This window comes from Rhinatrema bivittatum, chromosome 4 (genome assembly GCF_901001135.1).
Source record: "Rhinatrema bivittatum chromosome 4, aRhiBiv1.1, whole genome shotgun sequence".
Taxonomy (NCBI): Eukaryota; Metazoa; Chordata; class Amphibia; order Gymnophiona; family Rhinatrematidae; genus Rhinatrema; species Rhinatrema bivittatum.
Window position 1 is genome coordinate 2882436 of NC_042618.1, and position 27449 is coordinate 2909884.

The 27449-nt window shown below is 52.2% G+C and overlaps 1 protein-coding gene across 16 annotated transcripts in view; it reads left to right on the forward strand.

The window, feature by feature from the left end:
- The first annotated feature begins 1022 nt into the window (after positions 1–1022).
- The window catches only part of NRXN3 (neurexin 3), a 2187333-nt gene continuing 2160906 nt past the window's right edge, over positions 1023–27449 (forward strand). For 11 of the 16 annotated variants that reach the window (XM_029597682.1, XM_029597679.1, XM_029597681.1 and 8 more), the window contains exons 1-2: positions 1023–1772; positions 21338–21355. In XM_029597682.1, coding sequence (XP_029453542.1) covers positions 1064–1772; positions 21338–21355 — 727 coding nt within the window. In that variant the 5' untranslated portion in view covers positions 1023–1063. The remainder of the gene's footprint in view (positions 1773–21337; positions 21356–27449) is intronic. The other 5 variants (XM_029597689.1, XM_029597680.1, XM_029597687.1 and 2 more) reach the window with 1 other exon arrangement.

Consider the following 27449-nt stretch of genomic DNA (forward strand, 5'->3'; position numbering starts at 1 on the left):
AAAACTGGATAAACTGTGCGGGTAGCAGCAGGGAGGGATTCAGGGTTTTACTGCCCCTGAGGGTCTGTTACAGGGCAGCAGAGGGCTCAGGGCCGTTCTCCGCTGAACGACCTCCTGCAGGGCAGCAAATCCTGGCCAGCCTGCCCCCTCTAAACGCTCGCCGCCCCGAGGCTGCTCTCCCAAGGTGACAGAGAGGCAGCGGCAAGCCAGGGTTACAGCCCAGGAGTCCCGAGATCTGGCTGCGCTGCAGGTGCTGGAAGCAGCCGTGGCTCGGGGAAGGGCAGCAGGACGCACAGGAAGAGGCGGCAGCATGAACTGTAGGGAGAAGGGAAGGGTGGCCTCTGCAGCGGGCCCGGCCCGTCTCGCACGCGGCGCTGGTATTGAGTTACAGGCTCCCGTGGGCATTTCCTAAGTGCACTGCAGCTGGCATGGGGCCACGGCTGCAAAGCCTCAGCTGACCCCGGAGCATTAGTGCAGCTGACCCCGGAGCATTAGTGCAGCATTAGTGCAGCTGACCCCGGAGCATTAGTGCAGCGAGGGACAGGAGCCGCCTGTCTCTGTAGTCTAACTCGGGGGGGGGGATGTCAGTATGGCAGTGCTGAGAGGCCCTCATGTCGGATAACTCATTACTGTCTCTCTTGCCTCTCACACAGGTCCTGCACATCGAGGCCTTGTTCCCAGCCGCTTCCCGGATCCCAGGGTTCAGCGATGGCCGGCTTCTCCTGGGAGTGGCACTCAGGCTAAGACCTCTGAATCTAGCAGGAGGGGCTCGCGTGTTTCCTGCATCCCGGCCCTCACCCGTAGGAGAGCCGTGGTGAGAAGAAAGCTCCTTCCGCTTGCTCCATCTTTCCTGTTCACCCCCCCAGCACGTGGAGCGCTCTTGGGCTGATTCTGCGAGGGATGCATCGTGGGGAGGGCTCCGACAGCCCATTCACCCAATAAAGGCCTCCTGAGAACCGGGCTCCGCTACTCTCTCCTGCCTTCTGGAATATATATATTTTTTTGTCTCTGAGGGAATTTATCGCCTTTCCTTCTGGTTTGTCTTTCTCATCGACTTGTCGCCATGGCTTCCACACCGCGGTCCTTCAGCTTCACCTTAAAGTTGTGTTTCCTACTTGGCTCCATGGTAGGCCTCAGCCTGGGCCTGGAGTTTATGGGGCTCCCCAACCAGTGGGCCCGCTACCTCCGCTGGGACGCCAGCACCAGGAGCGACTTGAGCTTCCAGTTCAAGACCAACGTCTCGGCCGGTCTGCTGCTCTACTTTGACGACGGCGGGGTGTGCGACTTCCTCTGCCTGTCCCTGGCAGACGGCAGGATCCGGCTTCAGTTCAGCGTGGACTGCGCCGAGACCACCGTGGCCAGCGACAAGCCGGTCAACGACAGCGGCTGGCACTTCCTGATGGTGAGCCGCAGCCACCTCCGCACCGTCCTGGTGCTGGACGGGGAGGCCAAGCCAGGCCAGGTTCACCCCCAGCGCCAGTACATGAACATCGTCAGCGACCTCTTCGTGGGCGGCGTGCCACAGGATATCCGGCCCACGGCCCTGACCATGGAGGGGGTCCGCAGCCAGCCGCCCTACCAAGGATTTATCCTGGACCTGAAGTACGGGAACTCTGAGCCCCGGCTTCTGGGCAGCCAGGGGGTCCGCTTGGACATGGAAGGGCTCTGCACCGAGGACCCCTGTGAGAACGGCGGAGTGTGCTTCCTCGTGGACAGAGAGCCCACCTGTGACTGTTCCGCCACGGGATACGGGGGGAAGCTCTGTTCTGAAGGTAAGAGGTTACCCCTTTCCCCCGACTCCCGCCTACAGCGCAGCCGCCGTGGCAAGGCTTCGTGAAACATGAGGTGCCTTGCGGTATACCACAGAGTGACACCGTGATACCCTGAGCAGTCACGAGGTGAGCTGCCTTGGTGTAGCACTACAGGAACAGAGTGACACCGTATTACTCGAAACAGTTACTGTAGTGCTATACTCAGGTACCTCGCAGTGTATCACAGGGCGACATCATGTTAAGCTGTATGCTGCCTTGGTGTAGCACTACAGGAACAGAGTGACACCGTATTACTAGAAACGATTACTGTAGTGCTACGCTGAGGTACCTCGCAGTGTATCACAGGGTGACATCCTGTTACGCTGTGTGCTGCCTCGGTCTAGTGCTACAGGAACAGTGACACCGTATTACTAGAAACGATTACTGTAGTGCTATGCTGAGGTACCTCGCAGTGTATCACAGGGTGACATCCTGTTACGCTGTATGCTGCCTCGGTGTAGCGCTACAGGAACAGAGTGACACCGTATTACTCGAAACGATTACTGTAGTGCTATACTGAGGTACCTCGCAGTGTATCACAGGGTGACATCCTGTTACGCTGTATGCTGCTTCGGTGTAGCCCTACAGGAACAGAGTGACACCGTATTACTCGAAACGATTACTGTAGTGCTATACTGAGGTACCTCGCAGTGTATCACAGGGTGACATCCTGTTACGCTGTATGCTGCCTTGGTGTAGCACTACAGGAACAGAGTGACACCGTATTACTCGAAACGATTACTGTAGTGCTATACTGAGGTACCTCGCAGTGTATCACAGGGTGACATCCTGTTACGCTGTATGCTGCCTTGGTGTAGCACTACAGGAACAGAGTGACACCGTATTACTCGAAACGATTACTGTAGTGCTATACTGAGGTACCTCGCAGTGTATCACAGGGTGACATCCTGTTACGCTGTATGCTGCCTCGGTGTAGCACTACAGGAACAGAGTGACACCGTATTACTCGAAACGATTACTGTAGTGCTATACTGAGGTACCTCGCAGTGTATCACAGGGCGACATCATGTTAAGCTGTATGCTGCTTCGGTGTAGCCCTACAGGAACAGAGTGACACCGTATTACTCGAAACGATTACTGTAGTGCTATACTGAGGTACCTCGCAGTGTATCACAGGGTGACATCCTGTTACGCTGTATGCTGCCTTGGTGTAGCACTACAGGAACAGAGTGACACCGTATTACTCGAAACGATTACTGTAGTGCTATACTGAGGTACCTCGCAGTGTATCACAGGGTGACATCCTGTTACGCTGTGTGCTGCCTCGGTGTAGCACTACAGTGTCACAGAGCCACACTGGATTACTGTTATCCCTCAGTAAACTAATAACTGAACTGGGGTGCCTGTTGTACATCTCTGGAGAACTCTTTCGCTGTGGTCTCCTGGACAGTGTCCCGGGGGGGGGGTTATCTGAACTCCCCCCCCCCCCAAACCCCCTGCCTTCTCTAGCGCCCCTGGGCTACAGGGAGCACTACAAACCCCAGAGGGTTGGGGAGGCAGAGCATTTCAGGAAAGGAAAGGAAGCCAGTGTGGTGCCACTGATGCGAGCAGATTAGCCACAAAACTAATGGCCACCCCGGGGTGTGTGCTCACTGCTGATCCCGTTTCATCCTGCCACCCCCGGCTGCTGTTTGCTTGGTTGGGGTGGTGGTGTTGTTTTGTTTTTTTTCTGTTTGGTTAATCCATGCTGTGTCTCGCTGCGAGCCGGTCGATACCGTTTTGTTTTAATGGCTCGGCGCGATGTGTCCGGTTTTAATAACTTCCCTCCGCAGGGCTGTGCTGTAATGCAGCTATTGATTGACTCCCTGGGATGGGGGAACGGTGAAGCCACAGACAGAGCTCGTCCATCTCGCGGCGCTTCCCCTGCAGCCTTGCGGCCTGAGAGGCCACTGGGCTGGCAGGGGCTCAGCGTGGCCCAGCCGGGGCGATCTCAGGGGGGGCTCCGCCGGCAGACAGGGGCTGATCTCCTCCCAGAGCATGCTGGGACTTGCAGACCCTCCTGCCTCAGCTCCTTCTCAGCCCGGCTTCCAGCGCATCCAGAATGCAAACTTGAAAAACGAATTAAAGCCACCCCATATAAATCTCTTGGGACAGAACCCTGTAGTAAGGAGGGGGTCAGTAGCCCCTTCAGCCGGGATATGCTTGCTCAGCAAGGCGTAGAACGCATGTGTAAAAGATAAGAAATGAAGAATGTATAAGAGCCAGCTCCTGAAGGGGAGGGGCATGCAGTTGTACTAAGCCATTGTCTTAGCTGCATCTTGCTGGCAATAAAAGTCTATCTTTACGGATCAGTTGTCTGGACCTCCTTTCTGACTTTTTAAGACGGTTACAGCAGGACTAACCTTCCCAGCATGCTTCGGGAAGGTTATAAGACAAGGCTGCCCCGGTGGTTTATTGATCTCTTATCAATCTAAGAGGGCCTCGCATGATGACTTAGCGATCCAGCAGCCCAGCCGGAGGTATTGAGCACTTCTGGCTCCCCAGCTCTCTGACTCATGGCTTGTGGTCGCCTGCAGTGGGCCTTGGGCCGGGGGATAGCAGAGCCAGGGCGGCTGCCTGAGGTGCCGGGCGGGGGCATTTCTCCTGCTCTGGAATGGGCCTGGGTTTCATTAGGGGAAGGGGGGGGGGGTAGTTGCCAGTGGGCTACAGTTTAATTCCGCTGCAGGTGGAGAGCGAAGGCTGCCCCGATGGCGGGGGTTAGGTGAGCGACATCGGGGAGGCTGGGAAATGCTCGGTGGCCTTTTTGTTCTTTAAGTGGAAATCGGTTTCCCCCCAGGAGGTCGGTGGGATGCCGGGCTCTGGATGGAGGGGGCCAGCTCCACTTACACGTGGGAGGGGGGGGGGGGGGGTCGCCGGGCCACGTGGCAGCTGCTGTTTGTGGGGGGGGGGGGGGGGGGCTTGCGCTGCCCGCTAATTGAGCAGGAAAAGTGCCTCCTCAGAGCTGAGGAGCTGCAGCTGGCTCCGGCTTTCAATGGCGCCTGATTAGCTGATTGCAGAGAGAGCCCACGTGGGCCTGAGAGCGAGCTGAAGTGCTTACTGATGAATGGGCACGGGTCCGCGCGCTCCCGACACCCCAAACTGCATGCATGCAGGGGCTGAAGGGCAGGGCCCCCCACAGCATGCTCTGATCCAAGATGGGAAACTGTTTGCAGTGCGCACAAAGAGGGGGGAGGGATCCGTGCCGGTGCCTCTTACTGTATAAGACTCTCACTGTGCTCAGGTTCCACCTGCTTTGCGTCCTCATGGCCAAATGTGCAGTGCTGATGAGGACTGTACAGAGTAAGATCCAGAGGCACAGCAGCACCTCATGTCCTTATTATAGAGGCAGGAGGTCACGGGTGGGAAGTCTTCCGGTCATTGATGCCTGGAGCGGCCTGGCCCCTGCATTCCTGCTAGGAGCCTGTTCCATCCCTGCAGGGGCGCTCCCAGTGCTCATCAGATATTTGCTGCTTTTCCGCCCGCGCATCTGATCATGGGGCGAGATCGGTGAGCACTGGGAGAAGGGGCTACAGAAAGCCAAACTGGCCTGGGGGGGGGATCCATGGGTGGGCTACGTGAGCAGGAGGCTGCCCCGCGAGCAAGGGCCACAGGTGAGCTCACAGGCTCTGATTGGCGCACACTGACTGTGAGGTCACCCATGACATCATATTCACTGCGTGAGCCAATCAGGTCATGGATGGATGCTGCCGCTCTCTGAGCACGGGGGAAGGGATTTGCCAGGATTGAGGGGTTTCCTCACCTTCAAAGCTAGAGGTAAACCATTGCCTAAGAGTGGCTCTGAGGCTTGCCTGACTGCTGCTGGGACTCGGTGAGAGCAGTGTACGCTCTCGGCACCCACACTTAATGCTGTGTATTGTTCTTTGCAGCTGCTCGTAGCTGGTGATGACGTGGACCACCCGCTAACGTCAAAGTGGCAGTGGGGGCTGGCTGTACTCTCTCTCTCCTCCTCCAACAGGTTAACTAAGTCCCTGGAAGAAGAAATGGGAGGGGGGGGGGGAGTGCTGCCACCCTCCCCTGCGTTCTTCACTTGGTTCAGTGCGTTTAACCCTTTCTTTCCTTTCAGCGCCACTCCTGCTGGGAGGGAGCTGGGGCAGGTGGGTAAGAGAGCAGCCCGGAGTCGCCCCCGAGCGGAGCCACGGATGGAGCGCCCCCGCCTGACAGATTCTGCAGGGTCCTGCCGGTGCTCCCGGCTCCTCAGTCCGGTCACGCCACTCTCTCTCTCTCTCTCTTTCCCGGTACCTCCTGACCTTTCTCTCTCTCTCTCCTCCTCTGAAGGATAACCAAACCTTTCCTCTCCCCTCAGGCACGGCGTGAACTTGTGAAACCTTTCCACTTCTGTTGCTGCCTGCCGACAGCAACGCTGACAAAGGGTGTATGCGCGCTATCCCCGCAATCCTTCATTGCAGACATGCCCCGGCCCCCACCCTAAACGCTCGTTGCAGGACCTGGGATGGGACATTGGCAATTTAACTGAGCTGGTGCCTTCTAGAGAAATGTGTGTGTGCGCTGCAGACGTCCTGCACGGGTGCAACCGGGCAGGCGTCCCCCCGGCCAGGGAAGCTCTAAAGAAACAGAAGCCCACCCAGCCTCTACACCACATCTTTCTGCCATTTTTCTAAATGCAAAATTACTATCTATTTGCCGAGCTTAGCAGATAGAAAATAGTAAAACAGTGAGGTGGTAGGAAAGGGTTTTCTCTGATAACTCTCCCATGCAGATCATCGTCGTGTAAGCCAGGGGTGCTCATATCAGCCCCCCCCCAGCCAGTCGGGTTTTCATAGGCATGAGAAATATTTGCATACACAGGAGGTGGTGCATGCAAACAAATCTCATGCATATTCATTAGGGGTATCCTGAGAACCCGACTGGCTGGGGGAGCGTGTAGGACCAGTTTGAGTGGCCCCCCCCCCTGGTGTAAGCAATGCTGTCCATTGGATCTGTGGACAGAGCAGTTCCAGAAGATAAAGAAAACTCCCCCGCTAGAACTTCCTGAAATCTGGTTGGATCTGCAAAACGGAGCCCTCAGATCATTGCAAAGCGCCTGCTGAAAAGGAAAACTTTTGCATGACCCCATCGGGGAAAAGTCTTCATTTAGGTCTGCAAAATACCACCTTGATAAAGGCGCTTTGGACTGCTGAAAAGAGAACGGTTCTGCCGCAGCCACACACGATACTGTAACCTCCGTTCCTTCCCAGTATTTCTGACTAGTGACGTTGCTAGCTGGAAGTGCGGAGAGATTTTTTTATAGCCTTCCCCTGCTTTCTAAGGGAGCATGAACTTCAGTTTCAAATGCTCTCTTAGAAAGCTGCCTGGAGAAGTCCAGGGTTGTTGAAAGTAAACACACAAGAACAACAATCACAACCTGAGGCATTAGAAGGGGACCAGAATATTTGTTCCCTCCAGAAAACAGTTGCTCTTCTCCCTTTTCCTGCCTTCTCCCCCCTTTTCCCTGCAGGCTTCCTGAAGGGGGAGTGGCTGGAGCAGTAAACAGCCATCCCAGAGCTTTGTGGTGTTGGGCTGGAGACTGGCAGTCGATACCAGTTCCCGGAGATTTCCCAGGTATGATCCTCACAGTGTGGTAAGCATGGGGCCTAAGCCTGTGCTCACAGACCCCACCCCCATGGGAGACCACACATGCTTACCAGACTGTGAGGATTGTGTCAGTGGAGCTGAGGTCCAGGGAGTGGGGTGGCAGCGCAGAGCTCTGAGGTTTGCTAGGGTGGACACTGAATCAGGGTCTAGGGGTGGCACCTGCCCAAATCCGTCCTTACCAACAGGGCAGCGCGCATCGATCACAGTACTCATTACAGACCGGTGTTCAGTAGCTGCAGCAGAGGCTTTGTGTGACCTACAAGGGCTTAGCTCAGTGGTTCTCGTCTTTCTAGGTTAACTCAAGTCAGGGTAAAACCTGGCCTGCCCCTACCTCTAGGCACTGAGTCTTAAAATCTTTCCCTCTGTGTGTGACAAGGAGATATTCACAGCTCAGGTGCAATAAGCATTTGCATTATGGAAACTTTACTGCAGTAAAGACAGATTGTTGCACAGAATGCAAAGCTGATTACAGTTTGTTATAAGCAGGGTTTGCTGGACAGGGGGAGCTTCCAGCTCTAGAAGACTGAGCTCTGAAGAGGGAAGGAGGCCAGGGTAAAGGGCTGTAGTATGTGGGAGCACTCCCTGAAGGAGCGGCCCCCATGGGGAATGCTTCACATTGGCTACTGTAGGTGCAAGACTTGAGCCACAGAAAAGCATATAAAGACCGCAAGCCCTATCTCGTATCCCTTCCTGTTTCAATACTACTCACCTGACTTGATCTCTGTCATTGCCTATGCTTCCTCCCTGCTAAGAAGCTTCTGGGCATCCCAGGTTATAAGAGGAGGCAGGGATGAGATGGGAAGGGACTGTCATCAAACCAGAGTTCAAGATCATTTACCCACAGTCCCTTGTCCTCATGTCCATATTATACATCATGTTCCTTGTGAAGGTGGATGGAAGGGAAACACAGAAATCAGCATAGAACCTCCCCCCCCCCAACCCCCCACCATGCCCATCTGTTGTCCCCAATGTCTTTTCCTATTGCAGTATTGCAGATTGTATGTTATCCGTGGCATCTGTGACCTCTCCTATGTGGTTAACCCTGAACTGGGGCCTGAACAAGAACAGAGGATAGGAAAGCTAGTTTGGTGAAATTTACATGGATTTAATGTCTTTTAAAAGTAGTTTTAAAGGAAGAAAAGTGATCTAGGGGAAATATATACCTGCAATCTGCAAAGTGACCATAAGATGGCACTAGTGCATTACAGATGAGCTCTTTAGCAGACAATTATAGCCAATGTCAACAATGAGGTACAGTCCCAGGACCCGTTACACCCACAAAATCCAGTTTCATAACAAGATACAGTACCCTGTATGAGGCATCATCAGGCAGCAGCTGAGGCCCTCCTGAGAGGTGGAATAGACTGCCAGTAATGCTGCCCTGCTGTGCGGATGGTGTGGGTTTTTTTTAGTGATCTACAATCTTGTCCACTAGACTCAGACCACAAACTAAACTTGTAGTCTGCCTTTATAAGGCCCTACTGACCTGAGACTGATTTGAACTGGTGACCTAGACGTGAAAGGTTCAATCCCATGAGCTATCCAGTCCCCTGAGGGCTTGTAAGGACCTTGTTGAACTGGTTTAATTGGCTAGCAGATTCTGTAGTAGGGCTGAATGCAGCAGGAATTGTAAACCTGAACCATCCCTGCACTACTTGTGTATTTCCCCACCTTTCCAAGGGTGTGTTGTGCTGGAGAGTGCAGGCTGCAGCTCACACACTGCTCCTTCCACTGCTGCTCTTTCACCGACCACTAGGTGTCACTCTAAGAACAGCACTCGATTCAACCATCCCCTTGGTCTGTGAGTCCTCTATCAACCGTGCCCAAGGCCCTGCCCAGCCAAGCTCAAACTGAAAACAAGGAGGCCGATTTACTGCTTCCAGAAAACCCATATCCCACAGCAGCCCGAACCCGGGGCAGGGCAGTCACCCAATCACTTCATTTCATTTGCTAGATTCCTATCCGCTCGTTTGTAGCTAAGTGCCTCGTGCGAGGAGCATCCTAAGACATAGGCGCCTGTCGGTCCCCAAGCCATCCCCTCCCGCACCTTCAGCAGCAGATTAGAGCAGAAGGCGCTGGAAACGAAAGTCTGCTCTGAGGCTCCCGCCAGCTTCACAGGACCGGTGCGGAGACCTCGAGGGGGGGACCCGTGCATGGCCCTCTTTCAGGAGCGGATCACGCCGAGGCCTGCGGTGGACGGTAGTCGGCGTTGACCTTTCTCGCCACTGGCAGTGGAGCAGATTGTACCGGCGATTGGAAATCTCGCATTACAGTAATTGCCAAATTGGAAGCAATAACAGCCTCTGTTAATTAATCCAAGCAAGAGCATCCTCCTTGCAGCTTAATCTGCTTCTGAGGTCCGGGTAGGAAGAGGCCCCTGATTAGAAGGTTTCTAACTTCCTGATCTGTGTTGTGACGTTGCCTCCTGTTCTTGGCTTGTTAATTAGACGCTGAGGGTTTGCACTGTGCAGGAAGAACTGAGGCTGGGTTATTCTGTAACCCCTAAAATGCAGGCAGATAGTAAGAAAGGTGAGAGCAAACCTCTTCTCTGGTTACTGGGGTCCCGAAAGGGTGGCCCAGTGACTGTGGGAGTGGGGCCTGCTCGAGGTGATCTCTTTCCTGGGCTCTTGGGCTGAGCAGTTCACCCCCCTATGCACTTTCACAGGAAAACGCAGGTGCATTTGTTTCCAGTAGAAAAGCCCCTTTCTCTCCCAGGCGTCACGGCCCAGGTCCTCCTCCTCCTCCTGGAATGAGTGCACACTCACGGTTCACTCCTTCCCGACGGGAATGAGAGGCAGGTCGGGGGACAGGCAGCCTCCAGCCCGTCTGCTGCTTCTGTCTCGTGGTCCAGAGAGAATCAAAGAGGGCTCTGACCCCCATAAGGTCTGCTGTGGAAACAAAGCATGAAACGTCTTGAAAACCTCCCTCAAAACGGCAAAGGAAGAATGGAAACGTTTTTTCAGGATTTGATTAATTTTTTCTAATTTTTTCTTTCATTGAGAAAACGAAAAAATGTCAGCAACCCATGTCCACAATCCATGTCCACATGTGGGTAGCGTAGAGCGTGGAGGAATGACCCTGCCGCCGGGAATACAGTCCCCGCACCAGTCTCTGAAAAGAGATAAAGGTCCCGGCTTCTTCTTGGCCTTGCACTTTGATTCCTGGCTCTCTCGGACAAGCAAAGCCTGCTCTGAAGAGAGAGCGGTGTTAAGCGGAGTGCCGCAGGGATCGGTGTTGGGACAGGTCCTGTTCAATATCTTTGTGAGTGACATTGCGGACGGGATAGAAGGTAAGGTTTGTCTTTTTGCGGATGACACTAAGATCTGCAACAGAGTGGACACACCGGAAGGAGTGGAGAGAATGAGACGGGATTTAAGGAAGCTGGAAGTGTGGTTGAAGATATGGCAAGTGAGATTCAATGCCAAGAAGTGCAAAGTCATGCATATGGGGAGTGGAAATCCGAATGAACTGTATTTGATGGGGGGAGAAGGGCTGATGTGCACGGAGCAGGAGAGAGACCTTGGGGTGATAGTGTCTGGGGATCTGAAGGCAGCGAAACAATGTGACAAGGTGATAGCTAAAGCCAGAAGAATGCTGGGCTGCATAGAGAGAGGAATATCTAATAAGAGAAAGGAGGTGATAATCCCCTTGTACAGGTCCTTGGTGAGGCCTCACCTGGAGTACTGTGTTCAGTTCTGGAGATCATATCTCCAAAGGGACAGAGACAGGATGGAGGTGGTCCAGAGAAGGTCGACCAAAAAGGTGGATGATCGTCATAAATGACAGAGGAGAGATTGAAGAACCTAATATGTACACCCTGGAGGAGAGGAGGAGCCGGGGGGTGATATGATACAGACCTTCAGATATCTGAAAGGTTTTAATGATACATGGTCAACATCAAACCTTTTCCATTGGGAAAAAAAATCGGTAGAACTAGAGGTCAAGATTTGAAACTCCAGGGAGGAAGACTTAGAACCAATGTCAGGAAGTATTTCTTCATGGAGAGGGTGGTGGATGCCTGGAATGCCCTTCCGGAAGAAGTGGTGAATACTAAAACTGTGAAGGATTTCAAAGGGGCATGGGATTAACACTGTGGATCTATAAAGGCTAGAGGATGGGAATGAAGAGTAGGCATGGGGGTGGCTTGCTGGAATGGTGGCTACTACCTGGTGATTACTACCCTTACGCAATAAGCCTTCACATGGTTAACGCAATGCCAACATTGCTTTCTGCTTCAATGGCAAGAGGAAATGTGGAAAAGAAGATTTGCATTCAGACAACAACCAACAAGGATTGAACTACACAGTCTGGGTAAACAAATAAGCGTGGGGGGTAGCTTGCTTGTTGCAGATGTTACTACCCTAAACCAATTAAGCCTGATACTTCACTTTGAACGCCTATACAGCGTTGCTCTCTGCTTCAACGGCAGGGGGGAATGTGGAAAAGAGGATTTACATTCAGACAACATCCAACAAGGCATGGATCTATGCAGTCTGGGTAAACAAGCATCGGGGTAACTTGCTTGATGTGGCAGTTACTACCTTTAACCATTAAGCCTTATGATTCACCTTTGATGCAACTCCAACATTACTCTCTGCATCAACGGCAGGGGTGGCAGGAAATTTGAATCAAACAGTTACCAAGGGCCTGAACTTGGTGGTTGTGAAACAGATAAGTATGGGAAAATAAGTGTGGGAGCTTGCTGGGCAGACTGGAGGGCCGTTTGGTCTTTTTCTGCCGTCATTTCTATGTTTCTAGCTGGTTTAACGCAAGTCCCTTTCCTGTGAACAAAGCTGTCTTTAGGCTGGAGTGGAGGCCTGGTGCAGGGTCCTGCACTCACTTGCCGCCCACTGTGCTCTCCAAGCCACCAAGCCCACGAGTGGCCCCCACGCTCCCTCCTACTGCAGGCCCATTCTAAGGTGTGTGGTTGCACATTTGTCCCTGTGTAAAGGTGGCTCTGGCTGCAGAGTTCACTCCAGACAATCTTCTGTGAATGATCTAGAGCTGCTTCTTTTCCTTTGGGCTGTTCTGCACAAAATGGAAGAGTTTCTGCCGCCTCGATGCTGCTTGAAGCTCTCGCTGTATGTCATAGTTAGGGAATCCATGCCTTCATGGAAGGACTCAGGTTCCCGTTACCCCAGAAGCACTGGGGATCCCCACCCTTGTACTCCTCGGACTCCTTTCAGCTTTCTGGCAGCAGGGAAGGGATAGATTAGGGGAGCAGCTCCTGGCGAGCTCCATTGTGTATATTCTGTTGACCCCCTGTCACTGCGCTGGCAGTGTCCACATTATGTCCAGATGGCTATCAGGAACCCAGTGTGTGCCCTGTCCTCAAGTGTCTTGTGTGAAGGTGCCTGGTGGGGATTGGGCACTTTGAGGAGGCGAGACGTGGATCTCTGAGAGAGAGAGAAGGCATTGCTGTGACTGCAGCTGAAACCCTGCTGAGGGTTAGTCTGGGAGGAATGGCGGAACTCAGGCCACCTGGGCACACCGTACAGGAAGAGGAAGGGATGAAAGGCAGGAGACACGCTGGTTAAACAGCAAGAGGATGCTGACAGCTGTTAGGTGTAAGGTAAGGAGTAATGGATAGTTAATTGGCCTCATGTTTGCCGTGCATCACCAGGACTTTGGTTGTCCATGGTAAGGAGTTGGTTAGTTGGCCTCATGTTTGCCGTGCATCACCAGGACTTTGGTTGTCCATGGTACGGAGTTGGTTAGTTGGTCTCATGTTTGCCGTGCATCACCAGGACTTTGGTTGTCCATGGTAAGGAGTTGGTTAGTTGGTCCTCATGTTTGCCGTTGCATCACCAGGACTTTGGTTGTCCATGGTAAGGAGTTGGATAGTTGGTCTCATGTGTGTCGTGCATATCACCAGGACTTTTGGTTTTGTCCATGGTAAGGAGTTGGTTAGTTGGCCTCATGTTTGCAGTCTGCCTCACCAGGACTTTGGTTGTCCATGGTACAGAGTTGGGTTAGTTGGTCTCATGTTTGCCGTGCATCACCAGGACTTGGTTGTCCATGGTAAGGAGTTGGTAGTTCCGGTCTCATGTTTGCCGTGCAATAGCAGGGACTTTGGTTGTCCATGGTAAGGAGTTGGATAGTTTGTCTCATGTGTGTCGTGCATCACCAGGACTTTGGTTTGTCCATGGTAAGGAGTCTGGTTAGTTGGCTATGTTTCCGTGCATATTCACCAGGACTTTGGTTGTCCATGGTAAGGAGTGGTTAGTTGGTCTCATGTGTGTAGTGCATCACCAGGACTTTGGTTGTCCAGGGTAAGGAATTGGTTAGTTGATTTCATGTTTGCTGTGCATTGCCAGCATGTTTTTTTGGAAATCACTTGCAATCTCTCAAAACATGTTTTCAGATGTGCAGATGAAAAGGGAAAAGAGAGAGAATCCCAAACTTTTCAGCCACCCTCCTAATAATTATAAGAAAGTATTTGTATTGCTTTATGTATAACTGGCTAATTAGCAAGCCGCCATAGCAAGTGGATATGGACCCCCTTTGTTTTTATTGGGTTGTACGTAATATATGTTTGAATATATGGCAAATTTTGTATGCAATCATATTAAAATTTGTGAAAATAGTATTTTGATTTATGTCTTTGAGGGTTTAGTCTTATAATATTTTTTGGTTTGATGCTTTTTTTTGTGATGATTTGAGTTTAAGCCATTTCATTTGTTACCAGGTTTACCAAACCTATCAACCTGACCACTTTTAACTCTGGTCCTCTCTGAATAGGCCTTATCGTTCCCATACTATTTCAGATCCCTGCATAGACGGTGCAGGGGCAGTGCTATACACTGCCTTGAAGATGATCCGTTTTCAGTTCCCAGGTCTGCGGGTATTCCAAGCTCCTAAAAGGAGCAGGGGGAAAATGCTACCCCCACCCCCCCAAAGAATGAAAGAAAACTGACTGCTGTTTGGATATTTTAAATATCAGCCTCTCAAAAACAGGAGAGAGATCCTGGATTGATCATATCTGGTGATCTCAAGGTTGGCAAGGGCATCAAAGCAGCGGTCAAAAGCAAAGAGATGCTGGGGTGCCTAGGGAGAGGTATAGCTAGCAGAAGAAAAGATGATGCTAGTGCCTCTCTAAGGTTTATCTAGTGAGAATGCATCTGGACCATTGTGCCCAGGTCTGGAAGCCGTACAACTGAATGGATGCCGTCAAAGTAGAGAAAGCACAGAGGAGGAGGCCTAAAAATGTTTACCCCAGAGGAATATGTGACAGAGGCATTCAAATACCTGAATGATGCAGAAGAATGATGCAGAAGGAACCATCTTTCACTGGAAAGGAGGGTTCTAGAAGAAAAGGCCCATGATATGAGGACTTCACAGATAGCATCCTTGGAGCAGCTCGCCGGGGCAGGTGGTGGAGACAAAACAGTGTGAGTTCAAGAAAGCTTGGGATAAGCTCAGAGGACCCTTGGTGGAGGAGATAAAGCCGTTGACCAACTAGGATCTGCGGTATTGCAGCAGGAAGGAACCAGGGGCAAACGTGATGGTCCTGTAGTCTTTATCTTGCCACGATATTCTGTGTTTACAAGCAGGCAGCTGCTTCCAGGTCCTGAGTTCTTCCATGTCAAATTCTACCTCATCAGTGACTCTTTAATCCAGTGTTTAATTAATGTGGCCAGGAAGCTGATTTCATCCTCAATCTTGATTAGATGTTGTGGAATTGCTTGAGTGATGGGGCCAGCTGCCTGTTTGGGATGTTGGAGGACAGAGCTGGGGATGCAGGACAGACTCACAATGCTTAAGGGTCTTCCGGCTGCATTATCTTCCCCCGCTGGAGCTAGGTCTTCAGGGTTACATGACGTGAAGCACAGGTGGCAGGTCTATGGGCCATGGACTGATACTTATCAAAGCCCAGGGCTGGGGCGGATTAGCTCTCATGAGATATGAAGACAGGCTGAAGGCTTGCTGTGAAGTATGAGAACAATAATTTGGTTTATAGGGAATGAGGTCTGCCATGACAGCTGATCTCAGTGGAGAGACGGAGCGGGGTGGAATCAATAACAGTAATTATGTTTATAGTTATTACTACAGCTGTTGGGTGACCTGAGACAAGTGGGAGGAGGGGAAGAACAAGAACTGCCTGTGCGCACAGATGCAGGGATTCATCTGGGATTGTGGGGAGAGGAAGCTCTTTCTATAGGGGCTGGGTAAGTGTAGGTGTCACTACATATAGGGGTATGGGGAGAGGAAACCTCTTCCTATAGGGGCTGATAGGTGTCACTATATCTGGGGTATGGGGAGAGGAAGCTCTTCCTATAGGGGCTGGATAGGTGTCACTACATTTAGGGTATGGGGAGAGGAAGCTCATCCTATGGGGGCCAGCTAGGTGTCACTATATCTGGGGTATGGGGAGAGGAAGCTCTTTCTATAGGGGCTGGGTAGGGTAGGTGTCACTACATCTAGGGGTATGGGGAGAGGAAGCTCTTCCTATAGGGGCTGGATAGGTGTCCACTACATCTGGGGTATGGGGAGAGGAAGCTCTTCCTATAGGGGCTGGATAGGTGTCACTATATCTGGGGTATGGGGAGAGGAAGCTCTTCCTATAAGGGCTGGATAGTGTCACTACATTTGGGGTATGGAGAGAGGATGCTCTTCCTATAGGGTTTCTGTAAGTGTCACTACAATCTGGGGATTATGGGGAGAGAAAGTTCTTCCTATAGGGGCCGTGTAGGCATCACTACATCTGGGCATTATGGGGAGAGGAAATTCTTCCTATAAGGGCCAGGTAGGGGTCACTACACCTGAGTTATTGGGGAGAGGAAGCTCTTCCTATATGGGGCCAGTTAGGTGTCACTACATCTGGGGTATGGGGAGAGGAAGCTCTTCCTATAGGGGCGTTAGGTGTCACTACATCTGGGGTATGGGGCGAGGAAGTTCTTCCTATAGGGGCCACAGTAGATGTCACTAAATTTGTGGTATGGGGAGAGGAAGCTCTTCCTATAGTTGCCAGGTAGGTATCACTGTATCAGGAGAGGAAGCTCTTCCTATAGGGGCCAGAGTAGGTGTCACTAAATTTGTGGTATGGGGAGAGGAAGCTCTTCCTATAGGGGCCAGGTAGGTGTCCATAAGTCTGGGCTATGGGGAGAGGAAGCTCTTCCTATAGGGGCCAGAGTAAGTGTCACTACATCTGGGGATTATGGGGAGAGGAAGCTCTTCCTATATGGGCCAGTTAGGTGTCACTACATCTGGGGTATGGGGAGAGGAAGCTCTTCCTATAGGGCCAGGTAGGTGTCACCAAGTCTGGGGTATGGGGAGAGGAAGCTCTTCCTTTAGGGGCCAGAGTAGGTGTCACTAAATTTGTGGTATGGGGAGAGGAAGTTCTTCCTATAGTTGCCAGGTAGGTATCACTATATCGGGTATCAGGAGAGGAAGCTCTTCCTATAGGGGCCAGAGTAGGTGTCACTAAATTTGTGGTATGGGGAGAGGAAGCTCTTCCTATAGGGCCAGGTAGGTGTCACTAAGTCTGGGGTATGGGGAGAGGAAGCTCTTCCTATACGGGTCCAGAGTAGGTGTCATTAAATTTGTGGTATGGGGCGAGGAAGCTCTTCCTATAGGGGTCAGAGTAGGTGTCACTAAATTTGTGGTATGGGGCGAGGAAGCTCTTCCTATAGTTGCCAGGGTATCACTATATCGGGAGAGGAAGCTCTTCCTTTATGGGCCAGAGTAGGTGTTAGTACATCTGGAGTATGGGGAGAGGAAGCTCTTCCTATAGGGGCCAGAGTATTTGTCACTACATCTGGGGATTATGGGGCCAGGTAGGTGTCACTACATCTGGGGTATGGAGACAGGAAGCTATTCCTATAGAGGCCAAGTAGGTGTCACTACATCTGGGGTATAGGGAGAGGAAGCTCTTCCTATAGGGGCCTAGTAGGTGTCACTACATCTGGGGTATGGGGAGAGGAAGCTCTTCCTATAGGGGCCACAATAGGTGTCAGTACATCTGGGGTATAGGGAGAGGAAGCTCTTCCTATAGGTGCCTGGTAGGTGTCACTACATCTGGGGATTATGGGGAAAGGAAGCTCATCCTATAGGAGCCAAGTAGGTGTCACTATAGCTGGGTTATGGGGAGAGGAAACTCTTCCTATAGGGGCCAGGTAGGTGTCACAACATCTAGAGATTATGGGGAAAGGAAGCTCTTCCTATAGGGGCCGGTTAGGTGTCTTCTGTGTTCTGGTTGGTGCCTGTACTTGTCCTTGTCTTTCTGTGTCTCCCTGACGTGACTTCCTGGTATTTACCTCGGCCTGCTCTCTAACTCTTCTGATTGCCTCTGGGACTCGACCCTCTGCTTTGTCTTCTGCCTGCCCCACCCCTCGCTTGGACTTGGTCTCATGCCCTTGCTACTGCTCCTGGGAGCCTCCTATGACCTTCCAGCCATCAGAACCCAAGGGCTCAACCTACGAGGAAAATGGTTGGTAGAAGGGAAGCTCCTGTCAGTCCCACTTGGGGTACGTTTGCCAGATATCAGTGTGGACCTTACAGGCTTGCTCGTCTGATAGTGCCATGTACACCTCAGCACAAGGGTCCACCTTCCCAACAAAGTGCCAGGAAGGTGTTATTTCAACTGTGGAATGTGGGGTGAGGGAGCTGTTTCTATGGGTGCTTGGTACATGTCAATGCACATGGGGGATTTGGGGTGAGGGAGCTGTTTCTCTAGGTGCCCAGTATGTGTCATTGCACCTGTAGGTGTAGGGGGAGGGAGCTGGGCATCATTGAACCTGGGGATATGGGACAAGGGAGCTGTTTCTGTAGGTGCTAGGCACGTGTCACTGCCTCTGTGGGTTATGGGGAAGAGGGATCCATTCGTATAGGTGCTGGGTAGGTGCCACTTATCTGCTTAATATTCCTGGGTTTTCCTCGTGTCCCTTTCTCCCCCATCATGTTCTGTATGTCGTTATTGCCCTTGCTTGCCTCTCCCCTTCCTCAGTATTTCCTGCGTGTTTATTGCCCCACGTGACTTCCCTGCTCTCCCTTCTTCAAGCCGTCGTTCCTCCGAGCAACGCAGCAGCCGAGTCTTCTCTTCTCTTTCATTCAGGCGCCTTCTGCCTTGGAGCATGGCAGGAAAGAGCTGTGGCTGTGAAGCTACACAAGGTGCCAGCCGTGGCCAGTTCAGTGGCAGCAGGGAGGCAATGACGTGCCCCTGATGCTGGCCCTCAGGCATTCCAGATGTTTGGCAGCTTATGGCATCTGAGATAATGGGGTTTCCCTGTTAGGTCACCATTTTGCCCCACGGGTTCAGATTGTAATGAGTAGTAGGGGAGCCAACCCCCTGAGTGAACGAAACAGGAGGGCATTCAAACCCCTAAACCGTTTTTGGAATTGTAAAAACTGGTCCTAGCAACTCTGGAAGCACAGGGTGGGCCCCCGAGAAGTTTAGGTGGTTAATTAAATAGCAGTAGATTGCTAAGTCATAGACCCAGCCTCATCCAGCTATTCAATTAACTTACAACAGCCACCTCCTAAAAAATAGCTAAATGCTTATTGCCGTTTAATCCATTGTCATTACTGAGAGTTAATTAAATAAAGATTAGCTGGCAGTAGGCTCTGGGAAAGTTGTGGCACGCCGTGAATGAATTCAGGGGCATTGCTAACCTCCTGTACAATGCCCCCTCCCTCCCACGAGCCAGTTGTGCTGAGCTGGCTCCCCGAGACCTTTGCTCGTTGCCTTCGGTGAGTCCTGCTTCCCCAGGACTCTTCAGCATTAGAAAGAAAGTTGCTGAAACTCCTAAAATATCGGTGGTCAAATGAGCGCTTCTACTGACGCGCCCCTCCCCTCCCCTCTCCTCCCTCTCCCTCCTCCCCCTCTCACCTTTCTTCCTTATCCATTACTCCTGCTGCCTGGGGTTGTCTGTCCACGCTATGTTTGCACCCTTCTACCTTGTCAGCCTTCTCAGTATGATCGTGGCCCCTGTAACCCATGGAGCCCACCACTCCAGTGCCTCTGGCTCTGCTGCTCTCACTACTGGCTGACATGGGCTCCTCGCTCCTGAAATGATACTCGTGGCCCCAGTGCAGCTCAGCTGCTCCCAGCACACACGGTCCACTGAGCCAGTTCTTGTTTCCGTCTGTCTAGACTCATCGCCTTGAGACTATGAAATGAACAATTGCTGACATCACAGACATCCTGCTGAAAATATATGTCCAGTATTGCCAGCCAACATACTCGGGACAAATTGACTATGATAAGCCTGACCTGATCAGCCCATAGCTGTCAGGATTCAGGACATCCGCTGTGAACATGCACGAGAGAAATGTGGTTACGTTTGAGACTCAGTATGTGCAAATCTGTCTCGTGCATATTCATGGTGGATATCTTGAAAAGCCTAACGGGTTGCTGGTGGAGGTTGCCAGGACAGGCTCTGGAAGCCCTGCTCTCCTATCTGTCCAGGAGACAGGAAAGACTGCGGTTTCATTAGTCACAAGGTGGCAGTATCTTATTGTTGTAAGAGTTAGATGCTGCCACCTTGTGGCCACCACTGGAGTGCATTTCAACAGAGGGACAAAGTCCACAAGCGAATTACACGGTAAACGACAGCAGAGAATGGTCCATGTAGTCTCCTCAGCATATTCTCATAGATACTTGGAATGCCAAGTCCTGCAGTAAGAAACCCCATAAATTAATTTGGAAAACCCCCCAAATCCCTGGAAAACCCGTTAGCCAGTCAGATTTTCAGGATAGCCACAATGAACAGATTTGCATGCACTGCCTCTGTTGCATCCAAATCTCTCTCGTGCGTATTCATTGTGGGCATCCTGAAAACCGGACTGGCTCAGGGGAACCTCCGGAACCAGCTTGAGAAACACGTTTAGGTGTTTGGACCGGCACAAGTCTAATGGTCTGAGAGCAGGATGTGAGGGGCTCACGGGCTCGCTCCGCACCTTTATGTATGGAAACAGAGAGTGGGTCTCCTTGGGCCATTTCAATGCACCTGGCAGATGTTTACTTGCCTACAGCTTGCGCCTGGCCCAGACAGTTCCAGGAGGTTTCCCCATGCAAGGGAAGTGTGAATGAAGGGCCAGGAAATGCATTCATTTTGCTAGGTCGGCGTCAAAGAGAAAAGTGCCAGCCAGTGAAATCAATAGCGTTGTGCTCCCAGTCATGTCAGGAGAGCTTAGGAGGAGAAAAAGGATGTGGAGGTGTCAGCTAAGTGCATTATGGCCTCTCTGGCCCGCTTTAACTCCCAGCATCTATCTGTAATGCAAATGAATTGCCGTTCCTTCTCAGCTCCCCGCTGCCTGCGGAGCAGTGAGCGAGGGCTTCCTCGCCTGGCACAGCCCCCCTGGCATCTGCTGGACGGTGGGGACCGGCCGTCATCCCCTCAGGACGTCTGCTCGTTTCTCTGAGGCAAACACTCAACAGCTCGCACTGCAGCGGGGGGGGTGCCAGTCCTCTGGTTTTTATTTGTGGGGCTCAGGGGAGACCCCTCTTATCTAACAAGAGCAATAATAAAATAAAGCAAAGGGGCGTCTTGCTGCTAGAGGGAGCCCCCCCCCCCCCCCCAGGAGCCATCCATCCCTGTCTGGAGGCTCAGCGCCCTGCACAGCAATGTCTGCAATGAACGATGGCCGCTGGGATAGCAGAAAGTCTCTTCTTGAAAAGCCCCTCCGGAGCATGCTGAGAGCCTACAAGGGGGGCTGCAATCCAGGTCACCCTGCGGCCCTGGCCCTCTTGTAGCGTGGCCCTGGTTTCCAAGTGCTCGTGGTCCAGGGCCACGTCCCCCGGGCGTGTGATTGTATCCATGCAGAGCGGAGGCTTCCTCCGTTTGCATGTGTGCACTGCTGTTACATGTTTGCATGTGGGCTGGACTCCATGCAAAGCGACTGTGCCATGTGTGTTTCTAACCAGACCGCTCTCTCTTCTCTGTTTCTCTCCCTTTCGGATTGCGCTACCTCAGAGGTCAATCACATTCCAGGTGAGTCTTTGGCTTTGCTGAGTTGGGGGTTGGGGGGGGTCAGATTTGATGTTTCCCGGGAGGAAAGTCCCTCCTGATCGGTTGCACCAGTGACCTTGAGATGGGAAGTTCCCCCGACACAGTGCGACGTCCCGGCCAGGGCAGCTTCTCGGACACTGTGCAGGGAGAAGGCTTACAAAGCTCAGGCTGTGTTTCTGCCTCCCTGAACATCAGCAGGACTGGAGGGGGGGGGGGGAGGGGTTCAGGGGAGCTCCTGGAAGAGTCGGGGACCCTGCAGGGCGATTTCCAGGTTCCCACTGGTGATCGGTCCCTCTGGTTGTCCTCGCACCATCGCTGCTGCAGCCGTGGTTTCATCCTGCTTGCCAGGAGGGATCGTTTCAGCCACCTGCCACCTGCCACAGAAAGCTGCAGAAAGTGGTGAGAAGCGAGGCCCTCCCCTGAAAGAGAATACACTCGTGCAGAAAGAAAGCAGGACATCCCCCACGTCCAAGGAGCAGTAAATGCTTGATATCCTGAAAGAGCAGACCAGCACTGGAGAAACAAGGAGCCCCCCACTGATCCCCATCACTGTCCACCCCTCTCACCTCTCTGACACACAGACAGAGGTAACAGAGCCATGGGACTGGCTGCATTCCTCCTCTTACTGCTCAGAGAGACCCAGTAGGTTGGCGGCTATGCCCCTTGCATGTCCTCATTACACAGGGGATGGTGACCTTGGCCCGCACAGTGTTAGCATTTTGAAAACAACCTATATTTATTGACTTAGGGGGGAGAGAGAGAAAGCGGAATAAGCAGGGTCAGATGCCAAGCTCAGTGACAGAGAGAACGGCGTTCTCCTCCTCCTCCTAAGAGAGATTAGTGGTAGAGCTTTTAAATGCTCATCAGAGCCATTGCTCCTCTTCCTATACACAGACGCAGGCCAGAGGGCATACATATCCCAGCATGCAATGCAGAGCGCACTCCCAGGATCCACTGGCCTCGCCCACTGCTACCTATCCAAAGTCCTTTCAAAGCATTGCGGGGTCTGCTGTACTGCTGGGCTCAGGATTAGGCTGAATTAATATGCCCTGCTTTCTAATTCTATCCTGCTCTCCAGTCCAGCTCCAGGCTGCCAGGGTTCTCCCAGTCTCATCCCAGTACCTTCTGGTCCTCTTCTGCAGATCAGGCCCTGGCTGCACTGACAGAGTCATCATAAAGTGCTGAGGGAAGAGGGGGTGGCGAGGAGTCATTCAGTCCAGCCTTTATGACTTCAGTCTCAAAGCATCCTGGGGATTGTGGTCCACCTTTCCTGTCCAAAAGACAGGATGACAGGAGTCCAGTGGACATTGGCGGATAAAAAGAAGTCCAGTCCGGTCCATGGGAATCTCCAGAACTCTCTGTTCTCACTGTGCTCAGATTCATTCAAGGGGTCTCCCAAACTTATTTATTTATTTATTTATTTATTTTAATCTTTTATATACCGACGAACGTTGGGAACATCTCATCGGTTCACAGTAAACAAAAGCAGCTAACGGGCTTTACAGAGAACAATGAACAATCATTAATAGGTAAACTAGCTTACAGAGAACTGAAGGAGGATCATTCACCACAGCCTGTGCAGTAAATGGAGACTGAGGCTAATTATCTACATCCCACTAAGATAACGCTGTACCCTACCCACAGATCCCCATTCTCACTGCTGTTACCCCCTACCCACAGATCCCCTCTCACTGCTGTTACCCCCAACCAGAGATCCCCTCTCACTGCTGCTACTCCCCCTACCCAGAGATCTCCTCTCTCACTGCTGACTCCCCCTACCCAGAGACTTTCTCTCTCACTGCTGCTACTCCCCCTACCCAGAGATCCCCCTCACTGCTGTTACCCCCTAACCAGAGATCCCTCTCACTGCTGTTACCCCCCCAACCAGAGATCCCCTCTCATTGCTGTTACAACTAGAGATCCCCTCTCACTGCTCTTGCCCCCTAACCCAGAGATCTCCCCTCTCACTGCTGCTACTCCCCCTACACAAATATCCCCTCTCTCACTGCTGCTACTCCCCCTACCCGAGACCTTCTCTCTCACTGCTGCTACTCCCCCTACCCAGAGATCCCCTCTCACTGCTGTTACCCCTAACCAGACTTCCCCTCTCACTGCTTACCCCAACCAGAGATCTCCTCTCATTGCTGTTACCCCCAACCAGAGATCCCCTCTCACTGCTCTTGCCCCCTAACCAGAGATCCCCTCTCACTGCTGCTACTACTCCCCTACCCAGAAATCCCCTCACTGCTGCTACTCCCCTACCCAGAGATCTCTCTCACTATACTGCTACTCCCCCTACCCAGAGACCTTCTCTCTCACTGCTGCTACTCCCCCCACCCAGAGATCCTCTCTCACTGCTGCTACTCCCTCTACCCAGAGATCCCCTCTCACTGCTGCTACTCCCCCTACCCAAGATCCCTCTCACTGCTGCTACTACTCCCCTACCCAGAGATCCCCTCTCACTGCTGCTACTCCCCTACCCAGAGATCTTCTCTCTCACCGCTGCTACTCCCCCTACTCAGAGATTTCCCCTCTCACTGCTGCTACTCCCCCTACCCAGAGATCCCCTCTCACTGCTGCTACTCCCCTACCCAGAGATCTTCTCTCTCACTGCTGCTACTCCCCCTACCCAGAGACCTTCTCTGTCACTGCTGCTACTCCCCCTACCCAGAGATCATCTCTCACTGCTGCTGCTCCCCCTACCCAGAGACCTTCTCTCTCACTGCTGCTACCTCCCTACCCAGAGACCTTCTCTCTCACTGCTGTTACTCCCCCTACCCAGAGATCTTCTCACTGCTGCTACTCCCCCTACCCAGAGATCCCCTCTCATTGCTGGTACTGCTCTACCCAGAGATCCCCCTTCACTGCTGCTACTCCCCCTACCCAGAGATCTCCCCTCTCACTGCTGCTACTCCTCCTACCCAGAGATCCCCTCTCATTGCTGCTACTTCCCCTACCCAGAGATTATCTCTCACTGCTGCTGCTCCCCCTACCCAGAGACCTTCTCTCTCACTGCTGCTACTCCTCCTACCCAGAGACCTTCTCTCTCAGTGCTGCTACTCCCCCTACTCAGACATCTCCCCTGTCACTGCTGCTACTCCCCCTACCCAGAGATCCCCTCTCACTGCTGCTACTCCTCCTACCCAGAGATTCCCTCTCATTGCTGCTACTCCCCCTACCCAGAGATCTCCCCTCTCACTGCTGCTACTCCCCCTACCCAGAGATCTCCTCTCACTGCTGCTACTCCGCCTACCCAGAGATCTCCTCTCTCACTGCTGCTACTCTGCCTACCCAGAGATCCCCTCTCATTTCTGCTATTCCCTATCCAGAGATCTTCTCTCTCACCGCTGCTACTCCCCCTACCCAAGATCCCCTCTCACTGCTGCTACTCTACTCCTCCTACCCAGAGATTCCATCTCATTGCTGCTACTCCCCCTACCCAGAGATCTCCCCTCTCACTGCTGCTACTCCGCCTACCCAGAGATCTTCTCACTGCTGCTACTCCCCCTACCCAGAGTTCCCCTCTCATTGCTGGTACTCCTCTACCCCGAAATCCCCCTTCACTGCTGCTACTCCCCCTACCTACTACCCCCTACCCAGAGATCTCCTCTCACTGCTGCTACTCCCCCTACCCAGAGATCTCCTCTCACTGCTACTCTCTACCCAGACTCTCTCACTGCTGCTACTGTGCCTACCCAGAGATCCCCTCTCATTTCTGCTATTCCCTATCCAGAGATCCCCTCTTACTGCTGCTATCTCTACCCACAGATGCCCTCTCTCACTGCTACTCCCCTTACCCAGAGATCACCTCTCACTGCTGCTACCCCTACCCACAATCCTGTCTCACTGCTGCTACTCCCCCTACCCATAGATACCCTCTCACTGCTGCTACTCCCCCTACCCAGAGATCACCCTCTCTCTGCTGCTGCTCTCCCTACCCAGAGATCCCCTCTCACTGCTGCTACCCCAACCAGAGATCCCCCTTCACTGCTGCTGCTGCTACTACTCCTGTCCAGAGATCCCCTTCTCAATTCTGTTACTGCTCCTACCCACAGATCCCCACTTTCACTGCTGATGCCCCCTTTCCAGTGATCCCCTCTCTCACTGCTCTGTTATACTCCTCTTTCCAGTGATCTCCTCTCTCACTGCTGTTACACCCTCCTTTCCAGTGATCCCCTCTCTCACTGCTGTTACACCCTCCTTTCCAGTGATCTCCTCTCTCACTGCTGTTACACCCTCCTTTCCAGTGATCCCCTTTCTCACTGCTGTGTTATACTCCCCTTTCCAGTGATCCCCTCTCTCACTGCTCTGTTATACTCCCCTTTCCAGTGATCCTCTCTCTCACTTCTCTGTTATACTCCCCTTTTCAGTGATCCCCTCTCGCACCGCTCTGTTATATTCCCCTTTCCAGTGATCTCCTCTCTCAACGCTGTTACACCCTCCTTTCCAGTGATTCCCTCTCTCAATGCTGTTGCACCCCCTTTCCAGTCATCCCCTCTCTCAATGCTCTGTTATACTCCCCTTTCCAGTGATCCCCTCTTTCACTGCTCTGTTATACTCCCCTTTCCAGTGATCCCCTCTTTCACTGCTCTGTTATACTCCCCTTTCCAGTGATCCTCTCTCTCACTGCTCTGTTATACTCCCCTTTCCAGTGATCCCCTCTCTCATTGCTGTTACACTCCCTTCCAGTGATCCCCTCTCTTACTGCTCTTTTATACTCCCCTTTCCAGTGATCCCCTCTCTCACTGCTGAAACACCCCCTTTCCAGTGATCCCCTCTCTCAATGCTCTGTTATACTCCCCTTTCCAGTGATCCCCTCTTTCACTGCTCTGTTATACTCCCCTTTCCAGTGATCCCCTCTCTCACTGCTCTGTTATACCCCCCTTTACAGTGATCCCTTTCTCACTGCTCTGTTATACTCCCCTTTCAGTGATCTCCTTTCCCACTGCTCTGTTATACTCCCCTTTCCAGTGATCCCCTCTTTCACTGCTCTGTTATACTCCCCTTTCCAGTGATCCCCTCTCTCACTGCTCTGTTATAACCCCCCTTTACAGTGATCCCCTTTCTCACTGCTGTTATACTCCCCTTTCCAGTGATCCCCTCTTTCACTGCTCTGTTATACTCCCCTTTCCAGTGATCCCCTCTTTCACTGCTCTGTTATACTCCCCTTTCCAGTGATCCCCTCTCTCACTGCTCTGTTATACCCCCCTTTACAGTGATCCCCTTTCTCACTGCTCTGTTATACCCCCCTTTACAGTGATCCCCTCTTTCACTGCTCTGTTATACCCCCCTTTCCAGTGATCCCCTCTCTCACAGCTGTATTGCACTCTCCCTATCTGTGATCCCCCTCTGTTTTAAGCACTGCCATAGTTATCTGCACTCATTAATCCTCATTTTGTATCTCAGTACGCAATACAGCTTTCTGTGCATTACTGCTCCTCCCTGATGTCCTTTCACTGCCTCAGTGTATGGTTGCCACTCATCCTAGGTTCAGCAAATGGGATGATCCGGTTCTGGTTTTGTCCCATTGCATGCAAGGTGTTGTGTTTCGGTTTGTTTATGACGAATCAATGATACATTCAGAACTAAAACTCCATGCACGCAACAGGGTAAAATCAGGACTGGATCAACCTGTTCAGTGCATCAATAATAAGATGGAACCGTGCCATAGTATTTACAGAGTTGTCAAATAAGAACTGGATCAGCCTATTAATTAGACACGGAGTATGATGGAGACTCTACCGTACTATTTGCAGGGATGTCACATGCTTGGGATGGTTCCTGGGAAGCTTCCTTCCTGCTTCTCAGACCTTCCATTCTCCATATGGTCTGGGGAGCATTTCAGCAGCTGGCCATCTTCAGAAACTATTATTTTACTGGCCCAGTACTGGAAGGTACTCTGAAGCCGTCACATAATGATATAATCCCTGATTCATTAATTGCTGATCTCTTGTCAAATGGGTTTCCCTCAGTGCGCAGTATTCTGCATTTATTCATGGGGCTAAGCGCTGACTACAGAGCCCTGGAAAATGAACACTAGTAGGCTTTATGGAGGCAGTGCTACCCACTCATGTAT